The 20,993-nt window shown below is 39.5% G+C and overlaps 1 protein-coding gene across 4 annotated transcripts in view; it reads left to right on the plus strand.

Annotated features, from left to right (window-relative positions):
- SVIL (supervillin) overlaps positions 1 to 20,993 on the plus strand; it is a 222,548-nt gene that overhangs the window by 45,363 nt on the left and 156,192 nt on the right. For 3 of the 4 annotated variants that reach the window (XM_033105614.1, XM_033105615.1, XM_033105616.1), the window contains exon 2: positions 13,301 to 13,397. Coding sequence is in view for 1 of the 4 variants with exons in the window: in XM_033105604.1 (XP_032961495.1) it covers positions 18,874 to 18,931 (58 nt within the window). In the remaining 3 variants the exon portion in view is untranslated. Of the gene's footprint in view, positions 1 to 13,300; positions 13,398 to 18,772; positions 18,932 to 20,993 lie in introns of those variants that run through there. The other variant, XM_033105604.1, reaches the window with a different exon arrangement.

Raw genomic sequence — 20,993 nt, forward strand, 5'->3', positions numbered from 1 at the left:
AGAACACAGGTGGTATATGTCATGAAGCGCTGGGGGACTGCATGGGTAGGAGTATTGTTTTGGCAAGTAGGAGGGCTGGTTTCTAGGAGTCGTGGTGGTCCGAGTTTCATACTGTGACCTTGGCTCATTGACCTGATTGCTACAAAGATATGTGTAGTAGGAAGAATCATGGCTCCCCAAAGAATCATGGTTCTCATCCTAATCCCTGGAAGCTGAATATGTTACTTTATATGGCAAATAGGAATTGCTAGTTAGCTGACCTTGAGATGGGGAGATTATCCTGGAGATCAAAATGGGTCCAATGTCATCACAAGGGACCTCTGAAGTGAAGGAGGGAGATAGGAGAGTCGTTGTCGGAATGAGGACATGTGATAAAGTCTCCACCCCTTTGTTGCTTTGAAGATAGAAGAAGGGGCTGTGAGCCAAGGAATGCAGGCAACCTTAGAAGCTGGAAAAGGAAGGAAATGGATTCTCCCCTAAAGCCCCCAGAAGGAACCAGCCCTGCCAATGCCTTGATTTTTAGCCCAGTGAGACCCATTTCAGACCTCCAAGCTCTAGAATTCTAAGATAATAAATTTGCATTGTTTTAAGCCACCAAGTGTGTAGTAATTTGTTATAGCAGCAATAGGACATAATCCAATATGGGAACCTGTCTCTGTTTTGGAGTCATGAGACCCTCTTAGTTATTTATGGTATGTAATATAAAGGAAAATTTATGGAATGTAAATAACTCAATGAAGAATCTTGTCAAAATTAATTCTAGGATCTCTGTAGGCTCATTTATTTTACTAGAGCAAGGATAGACTCTTTCTTCACTATTATATCCTCACTGCCTAGTTCAGTGCCTGACTAATTCATTTTTAAATGAATGAATCTTTTAACCATGAATCTTTATTCATGAAATGAATCTTTAAATCCATGAAAAGCGAAAACCAACTATCTTTTCAAAGAGTTTATTTTATAGTGTATCACTATTATTAGAAATCTTAAATCCAAGCTCTTGGTTAGACAAAGACTATCACACTTTACATTGTCATTCAAAGATGAGAGGTTTGGTTAGAGAATTTTTTTTTAAGTTGTTGGGTTTAAACAAGAGTCATTATTGCTTCCTTGGATCCTAGGAACTTCCTTGTACCTACACATGGTTGGAGTGTTAAGTTGTCCTTTGCCTGTTCAATAAAACTTCTGTGATATGTAGTAAGCTGTAACCTTAAATCAGTGACCCCAAAACAGTGCTTATTATTTGTGAAACTCAGTTTGGGAAGGCTGGTATTATTTCCTAATATTCATAAGACTAACTTTCTTTGCATGTGATCTTTTAGAATTAAGAATATTTCTAGTGTTGATTTATATTTCTTCACTCACTCATTCTCTGAAGACATCTTTGGTAGGACCTTGGTATGTGCCATGCCCTGGGGAAACAAAGGGAGATAAGATATGGCACTTCCCAGAGGAATCCACATTCTAGATGGGAAGAAAGACCAGTGGGTAGATAAGGCGAATATAGAATAGCCAGTGTTAAAACGAATTGTGGTGCCAAGAGGAGAAGAAATTCCAACTGTCCAGGGAAAATACAGCAGAGAGGAAGAGACATTTAAGCCAGGTACTGAAGGACCAGGAGGAACTTGGCAAGTAGAAGAAGGGGACATATATTATTAATTGCCTACTGAATCTCAGGCACTGTGCTGGGCACTTTTGAGTGTAATTTTTTCATTTAATTTCTACCCTGATGAAAATGATATTCTACAATAGTTGAGTAACTGCAAAACCACATAGAGTGTGATTTATGTTGTCTTAGAAGTCATTGTTTTAAAGCAGATGTGGTCAAACTTGTTCTGGAAAAGACCAGAGAGTAAATATTTTAGTCTTTGTGGGCCATTCTGTCTCTGTCACAACCCTTCAACTGTGCCATTGTAGTGTGAAGACAGCCATAGATAATATGGAAATCAACGAGCATGGATGTGTTCCAATAAAACTTTACTGACAAAAATAGACAGTGTGCCAGATCTGGCCTATGGGCTGCAGTTTACTGACTCCTGCAGTTCTAGAATGGCAATTATAGCTACCATTTTGTTTTGGAATATTTCTGGAGAGGGAGCTTACAGGCTTCATTTGCTTCTCAAAGGGGGTCAGTGACAGTTTCAGAATGGATTATAGAATCTCACCAAGAAATGATGGCAGACTGGATTAGTAATGGAGGTTCAGACTGACCTAGTATTCTAATATTTCACATCATTGTGGTTAATATTTAACAGACCTCTGAGAATCCCGATAGAATACATCTTTAGGTCATTATAGATGAGTCCAAAGAGAAAACCACACTAATTCAGTCTTGGCAGAGAACTTGACATTGTGTGGGCAGGTGTGTGCTTTAAGTCTAAGATTTAAATTAAAAAAAAAAAGAAAAAGAAAGAAAGAAATAGAGAAGATTTGTCTGGAATCATTGGGAAGAAATAAGGTAAAGATCTGAACGGATGACCTGGGAGAAGCCTGGGGTATAAAGCCTTGAAGCTGCTGTCTTCTGGAAAAGGGCAGAAACATCTGGTTAGTGTAATGATGAGAGGCTCTGTATGTAAAAGGAAGTTCTAAGTCCAGATTAAAAAGCAGAATACATCTTGACATCTTAAAGCAACAAGCCAGAAAATCCATCTGTAATAGCTGATACTGTGGGAAAAGTCACTAAATTCAGAGATTTGAGTAAGGAGTCCTTCAGAACAAAACAGTGCATTTTTTGGGGAACAGATCTTTCTGTTCTGAGTATATCCTAAGAAATATAGTGTGGTAAGAAGACACCCAGAAAACCATTCCAGGATTTCAGAAATGTTAACAAAAAGAAACATTGGAAAGCCATTGAAGTCATCTGTCCCAGCCCTACGTGACTGAAAGATTTTTTTTCTCTCTGTTGATGATGGGAGCTGTATGAGTGTGGTTAGTTTAGGGGAGTGAATCTCTTTTGAGTAAAACTTTTGAAAGATCAAAAGCAGACAACGTTTATAAGATGGTTTCAAGTTTGGATGGTTCCAACTGGATTGAAATGTTTTCTCACCAACAGGAACAGATTAAAAGTGATGTCTGTGTCTTGGTCTCCAGAGGTTCCTGTGCTTGGTGTCCCAAAGTGTTTTGATCTGGCTTCCCATCAGGCTCTGCTCTTGGGGTTGAATTGGGGAGTGGGGGGAGGGTGGGAGAGGGAAGGGAGGAAAAGATGGAAAATTGGAAGTAGATATCTTCCTGGAAGACATTGTACATATTAACAGGCTACAGTTATTCCATTCAAAATGATATAAACTTTTTCTTGTGTTTTGGATCCTGGGCATGAATCTTGCCTTGGATGAAATAGATGTGATTTTGGGATGTGCACAAAGTCCCTTACTGTGGGACTGGCTTTGCTGGCTCTCCTGCTGTTGTATCTCACTCTGACTTGCAAGCCTCGAACTTGATCCTATTGTGCATTTGTGCCTGTTTTTTCTAGCCTCTTCCTAGGTTAGATGCAGCTTCATGAAAAGAGCTTCCTCAACATAGACATTTTAGGGCTACAGAAGAAAATAATCTGTAAAGCAGATAAATGCTTTGATGTGGATTATGTCAAGCAAACGGTGTTTATACAAAAGGCTTTAACTTGTAAACCAATTAAAGAGTCTTATAATTTGACTTCTCTTTTTCATCAGACAAAGCTTTTTTTATACTGTAAATTTAGAAAAGAACATTCCTAGTCTGTAAGCTGGCTGGCATTCTTTTATGTTAGCAAGGGTTAAAGAGATCTTCAAAGCATTGTCGATGTATTGTTGTAGAAAGCTTTGAAGCTTTTATTAGCTTCACTGGAAATCTTTGTTTCCTGGAAAGTTCACTAATGGAATGTACAGTTTCTTACAGAAATCCATTTCTTAGCGGTTTATAGTAAATAACCTAGTCAGTGGGGAGGCTATTGCAAGATAAAATTAGTATCTAAATGAGTCCTGAGTCAGCTATTTCCACTGTAAAGTAAGTCTTGGGTGCAATTAACCTTTTCCTTATCTTAATTCATCTCTCTAACTCTCTGATGGCAATATTCTATACATTTTCCAGCAACGCAGACAGCTGCTACTGAATATGGAAATCACCTGCTCAGCACCTTCCATCTCAGTCAATAGCAGCGTCACACCCCCAGTCGTCCCGTGTGACCACTGCTCATTTTCACTGTCACCACCCAGTCTAGGACTTACTTTCTCTGTCTTAGCGGCTGTGGTGGCCTCCTATCAAATTCTCTGCTTCATCTTGTCCACTTCCACACCTCCCTGCTCCCAAAGTCTATTTTCCTTGAAACAACTAGAGTGATTCTTTAAAACTAAATCAAGATCATGTCACTCCCTCACCAACCCCCAACAGCGGCTTCTAGTAACTTCAAATAGAACCCAAAGTCCTTCTTTGGCACAGGGCCTGTAGGATTGTGCTCAGCTCGCTCTGACAGGCATTTCCTGCTGGCTCCCCAGGCACTCCCTCTTCCTAGTCTTCACCCCACTCTCGCCACCTTGCTAGTCCCTTGGACTTACCCGTCACACTTCTACCTTAAAACTTGAGACTTTTCACTTGTTCTCTTCCTCCTCCTGAAGGAAGAAGCGGGTACTCACCAGTTTTCTTCCCCAATTTGTCCAGATCTGTGCTCAGATGTTACCTCCTCAGAGAAACCTCACCCCTTTATTTTAAAATTTGTTTAAAATTTCCCCCCATTCTCTTACCCTGTTTTTCCTTCCCAGCTCTTATTAGCTGGCATTCAGTTTATCACTGATTGATCGGTCAGTTTATTTGTCCAGTCATTTATTTATAATTTGTCTATCAGTCCCAAGAGAACGTGAGGTCCATCTTTGTATCTGTCATGTCTGACACACATAGGCAATCAAGGTGTATCTGCTCGGTTTTCAATGAAAGAAAGAACCAGAACCATTCACATTGGTTTTGGTCTGCATATGGAGACCAAATCATAGTGCAGTTGTGTTATTCAATAGTACAGAATGTTTTTGATTGTCCCACCCTACTAAAGTTTGCCATTCAACAGTCAGGGTTTACATCTTGCCCAAGGATTTCAGCAGTAACTCAAGTTTACCTTCAACATAGTTCAACATAAGGATCCCGCTATTTGAACATTTGGTGATTTAATGGTTTTATAGTGGTAATCTGTGCAGACAGACCAAGCCGCTGGAATCTCACTTGCCTTCTTTCCTCAGTGATTAGCAGGCACATTTATAGCACAAGGAGAAAGAAGCACACACCGAAGTCTATTTTTAATACAGAAGAGTTCCTATAATTATCTAAACACTCAGAGGTTGCTTAAAGAAATTTTGTATGACTGAAGGAACTTTTTCTCCTATAAACGAGCAACTAATGATCTTCCTATAAATACTGTATGATAAAAAATTGCATGTAGGCGTTAATAGAGGAAGTTGGAAAAATAGTTTGTAGAACATTGTAGAAGATAATAATAGCCCCATTCCACGAGATCATTTTGTTGGTATAATTGCTCTGAGCTGCTTTAAAAAAGTCAGATATATTGATAAATAATTTACATACAGTACAATGTATTCTTTTTGAAAATGTATAACTATGAGTTTTGATAAGTGTATATAATTGTGTAACCACCATAATCAAAATATAAATTTCCCTCACCCTGAAGTATTCCTTGTGCCCCTTGGTAATCAGTCCCTCCACTCAGCCCATCAGAACCGCTGATCTGTTTTCCATCCTTATAGTTTTGCGTTTTTCAAAATGTCATATAAACGGTATCAAACAGTATGTAGGTTTTTGAATCTGGCTTCTCTCACTGAGATGAATGCACTTGAGATTTACTCATGTTGTTGTGTTGTCAGTAGCTCGTTCCATTTTATTGCTAAGTAGTATTCCATCGTGTGGATATGCAGTTTGCTTATCCACTCACCAGTTGGTGGATATTTGGGTTGTTTTCCAGTTTATGGTGATTATGAAGGAAACTCTCATAACTTTCATGTACACATTTTTATGGAAACGTAAGTTTGCATTTTTTTTCTTGAATAAATACCTAGGAGTGGGGCCTGCTGCGTCATATGGTAAATATATGTTTAACTTTAAAAAAATGGCCAAACTGATTTCCAAGGTGGCTGTGCTGTTTCCTGTCTTCAGTTCCGTGAGCTGCGTTACAGCCCTTCAGTACTGATGCCCAGAGTGCTTTTCCTCCCTGAAGAGATACCTCGGGATTTCTCCCTCCCCCTTCTTTCCCCTCAATTTTGTGTTCCAATCTCTTCTACTTGGATCTTTAAATTACTTTGATGTATAAGTTCTTTCAGCCCTTCGGTTTCTGTTTTCTGTCTCTGCACATAATGCTAAGTTTCTATCTGTGTGACTTGGTGGTAGAGAACTAAGTTAAACTGATCTCAAGGGTGACGACTGCCCTGAGTAGGGCTTTCGTGCAAGTGTAGGAGGCTCAGGGGTGTCTGCACAAGGTGGTTGAACCCTACCCACATCTAGGGACAGAATCTATTGTTAGGGTGGTGCAAAAGTAATTGCGGTTTAAAAGGTTAAAAATAATTGCAAAAACCGCAATTACTTGTGCACCAACCTAATATTTCTCTCCTGGCAATAAGGTGTCACCCACCAGGTGTGGAATATACAACCGTGCTTGGATGTTCACAGTAGTGAAAATTCATTGCACCCTAGGTGGAGAAGTCAGAAGCAAATCTGTGACTATTAAAAGGTATGCAGGTTTATCTTGAGATACTAATTATGAAGTGTGTAGAATCTTGTGAACAGGTTTTTCTCTCTCTTAAAGCGTTTACATTATTTTTTAATTAGTGGTGCACATAGCATAATGGTTAAGAGTGAAAACTCTTAACCACTATGTTATGTGCACTAATCACCTAGATAACCTTGGGCAACCTCTCTATGCCTTAATATTTTCAGCTGTAGAATGGGGATAATAATAGAATCTAGTAGTGGTGATTAAATGGTTAATACAGAGGGTGCCAAAAAAATGTATACGCATTTTAAGAAAGGAAAAAAACTATATTAAAATTACCCTGATGGTAACCACTTTGAGCACCTCTTGTAATTGCAGAAGTCAAATATGACTTATATTCATCTTTTGTTATCAGTATATATTGAGTATTGCAATTTTAATACAGTTTTTTCCTTTCTTAAAATGTGTATACATTATTTTGGCACCCTTTGTATGTATGTAATGCTTAGAACAGTACCTGGCAAATATTAAATGCTATGTGAGTATTAGTTTCTCCTGTTATTGTTATTAACTAAACTTTATTCCCAATAAAAATCCATGTTTTTCATGCACTTGTCTCTCTTTTGCAGCTGCCAGGTACTAGCTGCCTGTTCACACAATGACTGAAATTCAGTTAACAGAACCAGAATCTTACTACATTTCCTGGAGTAATGTGCGGTTACTGGTTATCCTCAGATGTGTGTGCTCATACTCACATATGTGGACCCGAATCGCATTTTTCAATGACATCAGTTCTCAGGTGTAGCTTATTTCTCTTACTCCTGGAGGCTCAGGAAGAAGTCGTGATTTCTGAGGTACACTGTGATCCTCCCTCGGCCCCTGCTTCCTCCATGTGAAAGGTTGAGTCCACCAAAATTTTAGTCATTATGTCAGGGTTAGAAGTTTGGCCACAAGACTTTTAATCATCTCTTTCTCTCTTCCTAGTTTCTTTGTTGCTATCTCAATACAAAGATGGTTACCTTTTAGCACATCTTAGCAACATTTTCCCCTCACATTTCTTTACAGTGGCCATCTCTGCAGGGAGCAGACCTGACCTGGTTTTCCCATTTGGGACCTATGGTGTGTGGGAGTCTAGTCAAGTTATCTGTCTCTCTCTCTCTGTCTCTCTCTCTATCTCTGTCTATCTGTCTGTCTCTGTCTGTCTGCCTGTCTCTCTTTCTCTCTCTCTCTCTCTCTCTCTCTCTCTCTCTCTATACACACACACACACACACACACACACACACACACACACACACACACAGAGGGTGCCAAAAAAATGTATACACATTTTAAGAAAAGAAAACTGTATTAAAATTGTAATAATATATACCGATAACAAATGATGAATACAAGCCATGTTTGACTTCTGCAATTATAAGAGGTGCTCAAAGTGGTTACCATCAGTGTCCAGACACTTCTGATGATGGCCAACTACTGCTTGAGCAATGTTGACCAAAGTTTCCACTTGTATACACTTTTTTGGCACCCCTGGTATATAGATACATATACACACATATGTATATACATGTATATATATATGTATATATATATACACACACACACACACATATATATTTAATTACTAAGTATAAAGTTGTCTATATATCTTAGTCAGTTTGAGCTGCTATAACAAAATACCACAGACTGGGTATCTTAAACAACACACATTGATTTCTCATAGTTCTAAAGGCTGGGAAGTCCAAGATGAAGGTGCTGGCAGATTCCGTTCTTGGTGAGGGCCCACTTCATGGTTTGCAGACAGCCACCTTCTTGCTGTGTCCTCACATGGTGGACAGGAGAGAGAAAAAGCAAGTTCTCTGTGTCTCTTCTTATAAGGACATGAATCCCATTCATGAGGGCCCCACCCTCATGACCTAATTACCTCCCAAAGGCCCCACCTCCTAATGCCATCTAAGTGGGAGTTAGGGTTTTAACATATGAATTTGGAGGGGGAGAACATTTGGTGATTTAATGGTTTTATAATGGTAATCTGTGCAGAGAGACCATGGCACTATATTTGGATGCTATAAACAATGTAAAATACACAAACACATATATCAATCAAACAGCAAGCTAAGTTTCTCTTCAATGTTTGCTTGCTACTTGTTTATTCATTTTGTGGTTGCTATGGGGCAAGTGGAGGCACCATGGAGGCACCACAAATTTTGAAGAAAAAAAAAATGAAAGGACTCAAAATCGAGAATTCTGCCCATTAACTTAATTTTCCCACCTGTGATTTTGGCTAATATCCACATCCTTGGAATTTTGAAGCAGAAGACCTCCCAGGGTTTTGCAGGAGCGTATTAAAAAATGTACAAGATCCTGACATTGCCTTTTAAGAACCTATGCTGTAATGGGATATATGGGAAGCCCATATAGCAGCATAAAGCCCATGAAGTGAGAAACAAGTCCCCAAAAAAAGATATCCCTAAGGACAGAGGGGTGGTGGCATTTCTGGATCTCACCAGGGACAATCGTGGTTCTTATTTTAGCTCCCTTTCCTTCATGTGTCCCCCACGTCAGTTGCTATTTTGATTGTGAGCATCTTCCTGCAGCTGGTGGTGTGCTGATTGCCAGAAGCCCTGGGGGGGAGGGGGGAGCTGCCCCTGTGTCCACTGGTACGCCTGTCAGTCCTTCAGCATCTGTTTGTTCAGCACTGGACTCATGACTATGCAACACTAAAAAACATACAATAGGACAGGAGTCCTGCTTATAAAAACCCACTGTCTCATTTTTAAAGAAAAAAAAAATACATATGAAATGCAGGCAACTCTTGATTAAGAGAAGCAGAGTGCAAAAATTTGTCACTGTCATAGTATACTTTAAATGCATTTAACATACCCTTACTTAGTGAAGACTACCAACCTTTACTTAGTAAAAAAAAAAATCCAGTATTTAGGAAAAGATTCACTGTTCCATGGATATTACCTTAGTGTATAAAAATATTACAAGCATGATAGTTTAGGATCACAAAATCCCCTACAAGTTACTTGAGAAATAAAACAGTCTAGTTTTAGCACCTTGAAATGTTCTTTATTCTATTGTTCTTTATTCAAGCTTTCTGCTCCCTCACCCCTCAAGATTAAAATGAAGCCCAAACAATTCAGTATGTCATCGAGAGCTGTCTTTTCCTCTTTCTGAAGGTGTCGCCGTGGGCCTAGTGATCTTTGAAGGGAGTGCCTCCCCCGCAGTGTCCCTGTTGCCCTATCTCCCATGGCATCTTCCCACTGGGGTCATTGCTCATTTATTTGCCTCTAGCCTTGACTTCTACACACGGCAGTGCAGTCACTTGCTAATAGTTTTCCCATCAACTTGTATGGTCCTAGAATTAATGCTGGCAGAATGGCACCTTGGACACCAATATAGGAAGTACATGTTTGAAGGGTGGTGGAATGGGGCTATCCCTACACTGTTACAAACCCACGGGGATGTCTGTAGGCTATTCTGTAGCTACAGTCAATGGACACCTTCTGCAAGTTACATGGTTTTGTTGATTTGAAGGTATTCTTTTTTTGTTTTGTTTTACAAATGTTCAAATAATGACAATGATTTCTTTCTTTATCTATCTATCTATCTATCTATCTATCTATCTATCTATCTATCTATCTATCTATCATCGCTATGGCTAAGCCAAACCTGGGTGGTTAAGAATGAACTATAGTAGTCATTTATAATCAGATGTTTGACAGAGATTCAGGAGACAGAAAGGTCCCCAAGGAAGAAGTTAGGCAGTCAGGGAAGGCCTCATGGAAACTGGAGGCATTGTGAACTGAATCCTGAAAGATATCTTGAAATTTATATGAAGATAGGGAAGAAGTACCCACGACTTGGGAGGAAGTGCCCATGGCTCTGGGAAACTATCTTGAAGAACTAATTTTTCTTGCTCTAGGCATCGATGGAAAGAAAGAGGGGAAAAAGTAACCAGAATAAAAGTTGGGTCTCCTGGAATCCTCGTCCCTAGGGTCTGTAAGTAGGGATTTTTGTATGCTTAATGGAGGCGGGAGAAGACCCTGGGAAATGCTGTGCACCTAGAGGCCCTGACACTGTAGTAGTTAAATAGTATGTGAATAAAACTCACCAGAGACGTCCCTTCACTGTGGGCACGTCCATTGGTACCTCCTGTCAAACCTAAGTCTTTTGAAACATTAAAATTGTGCCTTTCTTTGGTGTATCTGCTTTCTAGATGCAATTGGTCTAGAATTCATCACAAAGTCATCTCAAAGTTCTTGCATAGGGATTGATCATCATTTGAAAGTCCAGCAAAAGTTTATTTTTCACCTGGAAGAAATAATTTAGAAAGGTTAAGAAGAGGCCTGGAGAGATAAGGCAAGACCTTATGGGTGTGACCTGGAGGGGAGCTCCTCTTCCTGCTGCAGGAGCCATATTAATTCTTCTTTTCCCAGTGCCATGTTTTCCTCTGGAGTGTTTTTCTGCTTTCATACAGCTTTGACTAGTATATTAAATGTCAACCTGTCATTTAACTTGGACCCTTTCCTGATTGTGGTCTTGCTCTTTTCCCCAAAGTATCTTGAGAGTATTAAAGCTAATTTATTGTTTTGTTTTTCTGTTAGTGGCTATATTCTGAAGTTTTATTACCTAGTGACCGAGGTTTTCCCTTTGTCTTTGGACGAACCCAATTCCTAGAACTAAAGTGTTTCAGGTACAGGCCTTTCAAACTCCTTGGTCCATGGGCTCACAATCTCCACTATAGATTATCTCCTTCCTGGTCTCACAATTTTAGAGCCCCAAGGGGATCCTTCTGCATACTCAAGTTTTGAGAACCCCTGCTCTAGAAGGTTCTCAGTTGATGTGGTCCAATGACAGACAGACATGTGAGTTGAGGCAAAGCGCGCAGTTCTCTAAGAAGAGGGAGTGATGTGATTCCTCTCCTGCCCTCGCCTCTTGGATTCTTTTGGTTCTCTTGGCCTTTTCTCCTTTTGCATAATTTCATTGTTTCCTTCTTTTGTGGCCAGTACAGAAAGAGGGTCCTTTATTCCAAAGCATGCAAATTCTTCCTTAGTTTAGTATCCTGAGGAGGAGCCCTACAGGAAATAGAGGCTTAAATTGATCTAGCCCAGTTCACAAGGCTCCAGAGCTTTTTAGTAATAAACAGATTTAAGGGGGAGGAGGGAAAATGATTTTATTTTCCACACACAAAAAATAGCCTACTGAAACCCAACAGTTTGTCTGCATTTACCACAACCACCTATGTGGTTTAAGTAATAAGTTCATGGCTGTCTGAATTTCACCAGGCAGTGGTAACAATAATGTGTTTGGTTTTTTTTTGCTTCGTGGAAACTTCACATGGGTCGACTCCCATCTTTCCCCTCAGCACCACAGGCTGATTTCCTTATAAGTTGCCTCCGCCTGGGCTTTTGGAGACGAACCCCATTCTTTCTATACAAAGTATAGGCTCTGACACGTCTCCCATATGCTACTAAAAACTGAGAACGAATCCCAGTTCTGGTACTTTACAACGGTGGTGTGTCGCCGGCTGCTGTCCAGTTCAGAGCCCTCTGTGTTTGAGTGATCTCTTTCCTAAGATGACTTTTTCAAAAAGTCACCCTTGTAGAACAAGGAAGTTCTGAATAGACATTGAGAGGAAGTAGGAGGAAGTGCTTCAGTAGCCTAAAACAAAAGGTTTCCCAAAGCCATCTTTAACCACTAACGGACTAACCACTAACCAACTAATAAAACCTAAGGGCTTTTCTTGTTAGTCCAGGATCTCAGGGCTGGAGCTTTGCTTGTGTTCATTCAGTACCCCTCTCTCAGACTGAGTCATCAGAAATTCCCCAGAGTCAGTCAGCCATTTTGGGTGTAAGGAATGAGTCTGTTACCATGAGAGTCATCTTGTGTACAAATCACACACAGTTAGGAAAATCACAGGAAATGTACATTTTTTTCAGTCCTACAGTGTTTCACTTGCATACAAGTGTGTTTTCCCTCATACCCCAGCCTTTGAGGAAAATAAATGTTGAAGATTTTTCTCTGCCTGGAATTAGCCGATTCACTCATTCTGGATGCCCTAGACAGTTTAGTCTCCTAACTTCCTTCTCCAGTGTCTCTCTTTTTCTAAGGAATTGGCCCTTTGTCAGTTCCTTATGGCTGACAACCCATATGAGTTCCAACTCACTCTCCTCTGTTTTCTCAAGTCTCTCTTTGTTATATAACTTCTCTTCCCAAAGCCCCTTATTTGTATCTGATATAAATTTGCGTTTCAGAAAGTAATCATGTTTACTCAAGATAACACTTGGCTTCAGACCAAATATATAAAATTTCAGTCACCACAGAACATTAGAACTATGGAGAACCATTCGATAGAAACGATTTTCTTCACTGAGTTTAAGATGAAGGAAAAATGTATTTTTAATTGAGTATTTTTATGAGGTTTAAAAAGAGGCTCTAACCACTGCCTATAATTTGTAGTTGCTGATGTAGCTGAATAATTGAAAGGGAGAAAGCTTTTTAGAAGCAGAGAATGAATCAAAGCAGTGTATCCTGCTTTGCTCATGCATGCGGTTGTCTTATATTATTTGCCATTTTCTTTCTTAGATTTCAAAGAAATTTTTCTCCTTTTTCAGAGAGTTTGATTAGAAGGTCTTGAAGGCTTGAAGCTGAGGAATGAAGATTTTGAAGTCATTCTACATCTGAAGCCATGATTTAAATATCAGCAGTACGGTAAGTATTTTGGAAAGAAATATAACAGTTTTGTGGTTAACACATCATTGGTTTTTGTCTGCATTTTGAGAACACATTAAAATATACAGTAATAACATCTGTCTAGTAAGGTTGTAAAGTACAGTAAAGTATGTTATGAAGGGTGAATTTGTTTGAATCACATTCAAAACTCACCAGAGCTCTGAGAAAATGAAAGCTACCTGTGTGATTAGGGTTTTCTTTTTCAGCTAAGCTGTGGCTATGAGAGAACATTCAGGGACTCTAAGTGAGACTTTCTAGATGAGAGCAGATCCAGTCACAGGAAGGGGAGCAAAAGCTTCCTTCCAGGAAATGTTCTATCTGAACTGCCTCTCTGGAGCAGTATTTCTCAAAGTGTGTTCCTGAGAACACAATTCCCTAGACTATTATTACTGTGGGGATGGAGGTGGGAAGATGGGTCTGTGCTCAAATGAGTTTGGAAAACCTTGGATTAAAGTTAAATAATTTTTTTTGAAGGATCTCAAAAATGAATGAGTCTTATGAATCTCCATGGGTGTGTATAGTCAGCAGTGCTTACCAAAGTCCTCTGGACTCTTTTCTTCTGGGAATCTTAAGACCAGTGTTCCATTTATTCATTAAATATTTACTGAACACCAGCCATGCACAGTGTTAGATTCTAAAATGACAACAATAAATGAGATTGGCAATGTTTGTGTATAGATAGTAAATAAGGTAAGAAGAAAGTAAGAGCAATTATCGATAGGCATGATAACAGATATTTAAGAGAATGATCTGGGGAGCTAGGGGGCCTGGGTTTTAATTCTGAGTCTGTCACTTATAAACTGCATGACCTTGAATAAGACATTTAACCTCTTTTTCAATTCCCATATCTGTAAATTGATGATAATAACATCTGTCTAGTAAGGTTGTTGGGAGGATTAAAATGATGACTACTTGCTGGCAAATACTAAGCCTTATACAACTGTTATCCAATTTTGTGATTACAATAATAATGGATGAGTACTTTGAAGGTTATATAATAGACTGACTGGGGAAAAGATATTGGAGGATGGGAACTTTTGAATATGATTGACCAGGACTGCTCAGAAGTAGAGAACTGTAAAGATGAGAAGTACTGAGTTATGGAGATAGTATAGGGAGAGCATACACAAGGGAAAGCAAGTGCAAAAGTCTATGTTTGACGCAGAGAAAACATTTGGCAAAATACAATTCCTCTTCATGATAAAACAAAAACAAAAATAATAAAACCAAAAACAACAAAAATGAAACAAACTAGGAATCAAAGGGAACTTTTTGAACCTGAAAAGGGAGTCTATGAAAAACCCACCGCTAACATCATACTTAATCATAAAGTACTGCAAGCTTTCCCTCTTAGATAAGGAACAAGACAAAGACGTCCACTCTCATCACTTCTGTTCAGTATCATCCTGGGGGTCCTAGCCAAGGCAGTTAGGAAAGAATTTAAAATAAAAGACTTCTAGACTGTAAAGGAAGAACTAAAACTATCTCTATTTGCAGATGACATGATCTTGTATATGGAAAATCCACTAAACTATAGAACTAATGAACAAATTCAGAAAGGTTGCAGGATACAAGATCAGTACACAAAAATCAACTGTATTGCTAGACACTTATAGTGAACATCTGAAATGAAATTAAGAAAATAATTTATTTCACTTTAGCATGGAAAATAATAATGTACTTAGGAATAAATGTAACCAATGAAGTGTAAAACTTATGCTCTTAAAAGTATAAAACATTATTAAAATTAAAGAAAATCTAAATAAATGAAAAAACATCCCATGTTCACGGACCAAGATTTACTATTGTTCAAATGGCAATGCTTCTTATACTGATTTATAGATTCAATGCAATCGCTATCAAAATCTCAGATGGATTCTTTAAAGAAATTAAAAAGCTTATCCTAAAATTCATAGAAAAATTTAAGGGACCCAGAATAGCCAAAACAATCTTGGAAAATAGCAAAATTGGAAGACTCACATTTCCTGATTTAAAAACTTAACACAAAGCTACAGAAATCAAGACATTGTAGTACTGGCATAAGGATAGACATACAGTTTTTGAAATAGAATTAATAGACCAGAAATAAAGCCATATTTAAGGTAATTGATTTCTGACAAATTTTCCGAGACAATTCAGTGGGAAAAGAAGTCTTTTCAACAAATGATTATGGGACAACTGGATATCCACATGCAAAAGAGTGAAGATGGACTCCTATCTCATAGCATATACAAAAATTAATTCAAAATGGATCAAAGTCCTAAATGTCAGAGCTAAAGCTATAAAACTCTTAGAAGACAACATGGTTGTTAATCTCTTGACCTTTGATTGGGCAGTGGTTGTTAGATATAATATCAAAAGCACAAGTGACAAAAGAAAAATAGATAATTTGGACTACAACAAAATTAAAACTTTTGTGCATCAAAAGACATTATCAAGAGAGTGAAAAGACAACCCATAGAATAGGGGAAAATACTTGCAAATCATATAATCTGATAAATGACTTGTTATCTTGAATATATAAAGAACTCTTACAATTCAACAGTAAGAAAATAACCCAACTCAAAAACAGGCAAAGATCTCAGTGGACATTTCTCCAAAGAAAACATGCAAACAGCCAATAAGCACCTGAGAAGATTCTCAGTACCACTAGCCATCAGGGAAATGCAAATCACAACCATAATGAGATACTATTTCATTCCAGTATGGAAGACAGACAGTAACAAGTGTTGGTGAGGATATGGAGAAATTCGAACTCTCATCATACATTGTAAAAATCTTTCCAAATAGCTGCTTTGGAAAATAGTCTGGCAGTTCCTCATATAGGGAAACATAGAAGTACTTTATGATCTAACATATCCACTCCTAGATACATGTACACATATAAAGGATATGTTTTGGACGTGTGAGTATCAGCACTTGGTGATTGATGAGATACTAATATAGGGAGTAAGGTGAAAAGAGGAATTAAGAATGACTCTTAAATTTTGGCTGTGCCAACTTCTGAGAAAGAGAGGCAAGACTAGGGATGGAGTTGTTTTTATTTTTTAAATGGTGAGAGCCTGCTTTGAGAATCCAGAGTTCTGTTGTGGATACATTAGGTTTCAGTACCTGTTAATATCCAGATAGAGATATTGACTAGACAGTTGAATGTGCATCTAGAACTCAGAGGAACAATTCTGACTGGATTGAAAATTTAGATAATAGGTAAATCCATAGGCAAGGATGAAAAGAGAGAGAAAGAAAGAGAGGAGAGATGGGTAGCTAGATGGGGGGAGAGATGGATTGGGGGAATGAATAAGTCTAAGGATGAGGTAGAATAGAGGAGAACCACAAAGAAAACAAAAGGAGCACCAACCAGGGAAGAAGGCAAGTCGGAGAGTTTAGCATCACAGAACTCAGGTGATTTGAGAAGGAGGGAGGGGTCCACAGAGGTGGAGTGACGGAGAGTAAGAAGAGAACAGAAGCATCTTTTGGAACTGCCAAGATGGATGTTGTTCCACTGTAATTGAAAACAAAACAAAACAAAAACACAGCAACAACTGGTACTATGACCAAAAAAAAAAAGGAAAAAGAAAAAGAAAAGTTCAGTAGTGGAAACCAGATCACAGTGGGTTGCAGAGGGAATGTGAAGTGTTAAACTAGAGGGAGGTAGGCTAGTATTTCTAGAAGATTGCTGGAACCACACTCTGGTGAAAAATTGCTCTAGGATCCTTTCCTGCTCTGCTGAAACAACTGAGTGCCGAGGGCTGAGGGCTGGTAGGGTTTGAAGGCCATCTCCTCCCGTGGAGCCAGCTCTTAGGGGTATAAATCCTGCAGCTAGGCAGCTGCCAACTTGTAGGTAGGGGTAGGTAGTGCTGGGCTGGAATCCAGACAGGAGGGTCATTCTTTGCTTTGTTCTCTAATGGTTTTGATTTTCTTTTGTTATTTTGATTGGGAGAAAGCTGAGAAAAGGATTTTATTACTGTGCTTTCTCAAAGTTTCGATCAAATTGTTTGAAAATGTTTATTTGAAGTCAGAATAGAGAAAAGGCATTCTATGCTTTCAGACGCAGTCTTTATCAAGCAAGTTTCTGGCTGTATGTACATCACTGTATGTACATCTCTTTAGACATCAATGGAACCCAGTATTTGGCCCACTGAGCGCATAGTGGGTCCTGAAGCCAGCTGGAGGGAGAAGTGGTAAGTTTCTCAGAAGGCACACGAACAGATGCTTGAGGCAGATGCATTTCCTAAACCTCAGGAGTTCGTTGACCATGCATCTTACCATTGGCCTGAGTGCATTTTTTCCCATGCTTCTGTACTAATTTAAACTGTGTGGAAATGGCTTTTAAAGATACACGGTCCTTTAAGTAACAACCCAATTTTTACTTACTGTTGAGAAAACGGACTGCTGCTTAGGCATATAAATGACCTATCATAAAACAGTATTTTTAAAATTCAACATTTTCTAACTAGCTTGGCACAAAATTAGAAAACATCCTCGTTTTTCAAGCCCTGGTTAAAGGCTCTTTATAAGGATTTTTCTTGTGTATGTGTTTAAAAAAAAATTATGTGGTTGTTGTTTGGTTGTGTTTTATTGTATATGGAAGGGCCATGTATCTGTGGATTTTGACGGAAGAAGAATTTTTCAGTATTACTTTCGTGAAAACATTCTTATTCTGAAAGAAGAATCTTCAGTTGTCCCAGAGCACAGGTCCACAGGGTTTTAAATGTATTATTATGAGAAAACATTATTAGTAATGTGTCCTACTTGGTGAGAAGCTAGAATGTCATCCACAAGGAAATAGGAAAAGACCAGCTTAAAAAAACCCTGACTTTAGAATCCTGTTTTTTTTCAGCTGTCCCCTGCCCAAGTTTAGAGATTTTACCAGCTTCTGGTAACTCCCAATCAGGAGAGAATGAGAGTGGTTATCGGGAAGAATCATTTGAACCTCAACCTATTATTTTGCCTAAAGGGCCATGCTAAAGGGCACTTTTTATATCTTGATTTTAAAAGCGCTAGAGAAAGTGGTTGTAAAGAGAATGAGTTTAGTCTGCTGTGTGCACAACTGACTGCTTCTTGAGAGCAGCCTGCAGGAGGAGGCTCACCATGGCCTGGGTTGGACAAGGTCAGTGTACAGTGTCTTCTGATTGTTTTCAGAGGCTCAGATTGTTTGAAGCAGGTGCCACTGACAACCTTTCAGATCATTTTATGGAGGAGGACTGACTGAGTTTTTTCTGCTCATGGAGGCTCTGTGCAAATTGCTTTGTTTCTCAAAACTGTCTTGTTTGTTTTGGGATGCAGCCAGGCCTCTAATGTGGGTGGTGTGTGCTGTGTCACAAACCTCAGGCCCCAAAGCTTGAACTTGGCTTTGTCTGTCAGATCAGATGAGCTGCAGGACACAGGCAGCTAGCGCTTGGGGCAAACTTAAAAGTGATGTGTGTGAGCCTGGGCAGCCAGAGCCTTTGGGCAGATGTCTTTGCGATGTGGGAATCTGGGTGACATGAAGAGTGAACAACAGAAGAGGACAGGTAAGGGCCCTCTGGACTTGCTGAAATAACTTCGTTTGGTTGCATTTAGAAACCTGGGTAGCATTTCATGGGCTGGTTGGGGACCTCATGCTCTCTTTTCGATGTGTGTGTAGGGGGATGATTTTTGGATCTTGATAATGTACTTCGAGCATTGCAACTAAAAATGCCACAATTTGACTTTTTAAGTAAAAATGTAGTGTTTTTTGTTGTTGTTGTTGTTGTTGTTTTAAACTGCTGCCCTACTCCTAAAAACATACTACTATCCAGCTCTCTAAGTAGGAAAAACAAGCACATAAAATTCCTAAAGGAATGTCTTTCTTTGTGATGTTTTATTAAATCCAATGTAAGATGTAGGCCTTATTTAAAATGAAATCTACCATAAAATGCAAAACAGAAACCACGGAAGAATATAACTACACCTTTGGACTTCTCTGGTCCTTCCTTACCTGTTCCCAATATCTCTCTGTCTCTGTCTCTCTCTCTCTGTCTCTGTCTCTCTCTCATACACACACACACACACACACACACACACACACACACACACAGGCACACCTCTCATTGCATGAAAAATGGGTAGCAAACATCTTGAAGGGCAAACAGAAGGTATAACACAATCAAATAAGAGGTTGAATATAAATTGGAACAACTCTTAACTTTTTATTTCACTTTCATTTGGATACTTTTACTAATTCTCTTTGTGGGTTTAGACTTTTCAAACATTCTTTGGCTCCGGGAGAGGGAGTTGTATAACCATAAAACTTGAGAATCCTGGCCCTAGAATAAATGTTCCTTTAAAAACCCCAAGGACAGAAAATTGAACACAGCTGTGCAAAAGAAAAAGACAAAAAGCCGAGGGATGGTTCATGGCTGTGGGCGCCCTGACCAACTTTCCCAAGTGCACTGGGGCTGTGGTTTCTTGGTGGGAGATGGAGAGCTGCGGTGGTCTTTTTGAATGTTTCAGGAAAAGGCCAAGACCTTCCTTCAGAACTGGATGTTTCTGTGATGTGGTGAAGAGAACATTCTAACTAGATTTGTTTTGCATGGCTCTGCTTGTCCTGTGCATATTCTATTGTTTTCCCCTGGAGAGAATTGGGGTCTTGGGTTATTTTCTGAGATGCCATGATCCTGCAAACCTTATAGTTCCTACTTACAACTAAGCTTCAGAGCCCAAGCAGTTTCCACCAGAGTCAGAAGATAGAAGAGGCAAGATTTTTGAGCCCCAAATTTCCACTCTTCTGCCCCCTCAGTCACAGAATTTCCATCAGAACAAACAGCTTTAAAGTGTGGTCCTGAGAATATGGCACTGTTGTTCCTTGCGTCTCCTCCCCTGGGATACAAACCGTGCTGTCTCTGCTGTGATGTTGGCCTCCTGGGCCCCGCTGTTTGGTTAGCAGCCCAGGAGGAACCGTCGCCGTGGACCTGAACCTCTGTGCAGCCTGGGATTAATCACTTTGCTCTGTGTCAGACCGTGTAATGATGATTCATACTTCTTCCTCTGCAAGATTAGATTACTGTACTTTTCATATCCTGGACTGCCCACTAGGGATTTGAATTAATACTTGTTGGTATAGAAAGCAGTGTCGTGTTTCTGGGGAGAAAGGACTCAACTTGCCCATTTGGCCATCACCAGAAAACATTTAGGGAGGGCCTGTTGTGAGCCTGGCTCTGGAAAGTAATGCTGCCTTCAGGGTTTGCCACATCACGTAGCTTACCTTAGAGGTCTGTAGGCAGGGTCTGTGCGTGCACTTGGTCCAGGTACAGTGGGTGCCTAAGTGATGCTATGCCTAGAAGATGAGAAGGCATGGAGGGATTTGCCAGGGTCTCCTATGTTGAAATCAAGCACTGCTTAATGAGGAAAATCTCCCGGAAGGAGGTACTTGGGAATGAAGAAAATGAATTCAGGCTGTGGAACCGTCTACACGAAGCTAGCAGGGATTGTGATCACAGATTGCAGAGTGGTGGGAGCAACGAGAGGGGAAGTAGCCTTTGGAAAAAACTCTCTGTTTTGGCGCTATCCCTGTAAAGTGTGGGTTATTCATTCTATTCCTTCAACAAGTATTTA

Source organism: Rhinolophus ferrumequinum, chromosome 5 (assembly GCF_004115265.2).
Source record: "Rhinolophus ferrumequinum isolate MPI-CBG mRhiFer1 chromosome 5, mRhiFer1_v1.p, whole genome shotgun sequence".
NCBI lineage: Eukaryota > Metazoa > Chordata > Mammalia > Chiroptera > Rhinolophidae > Rhinolophus > Rhinolophus ferrumequinum.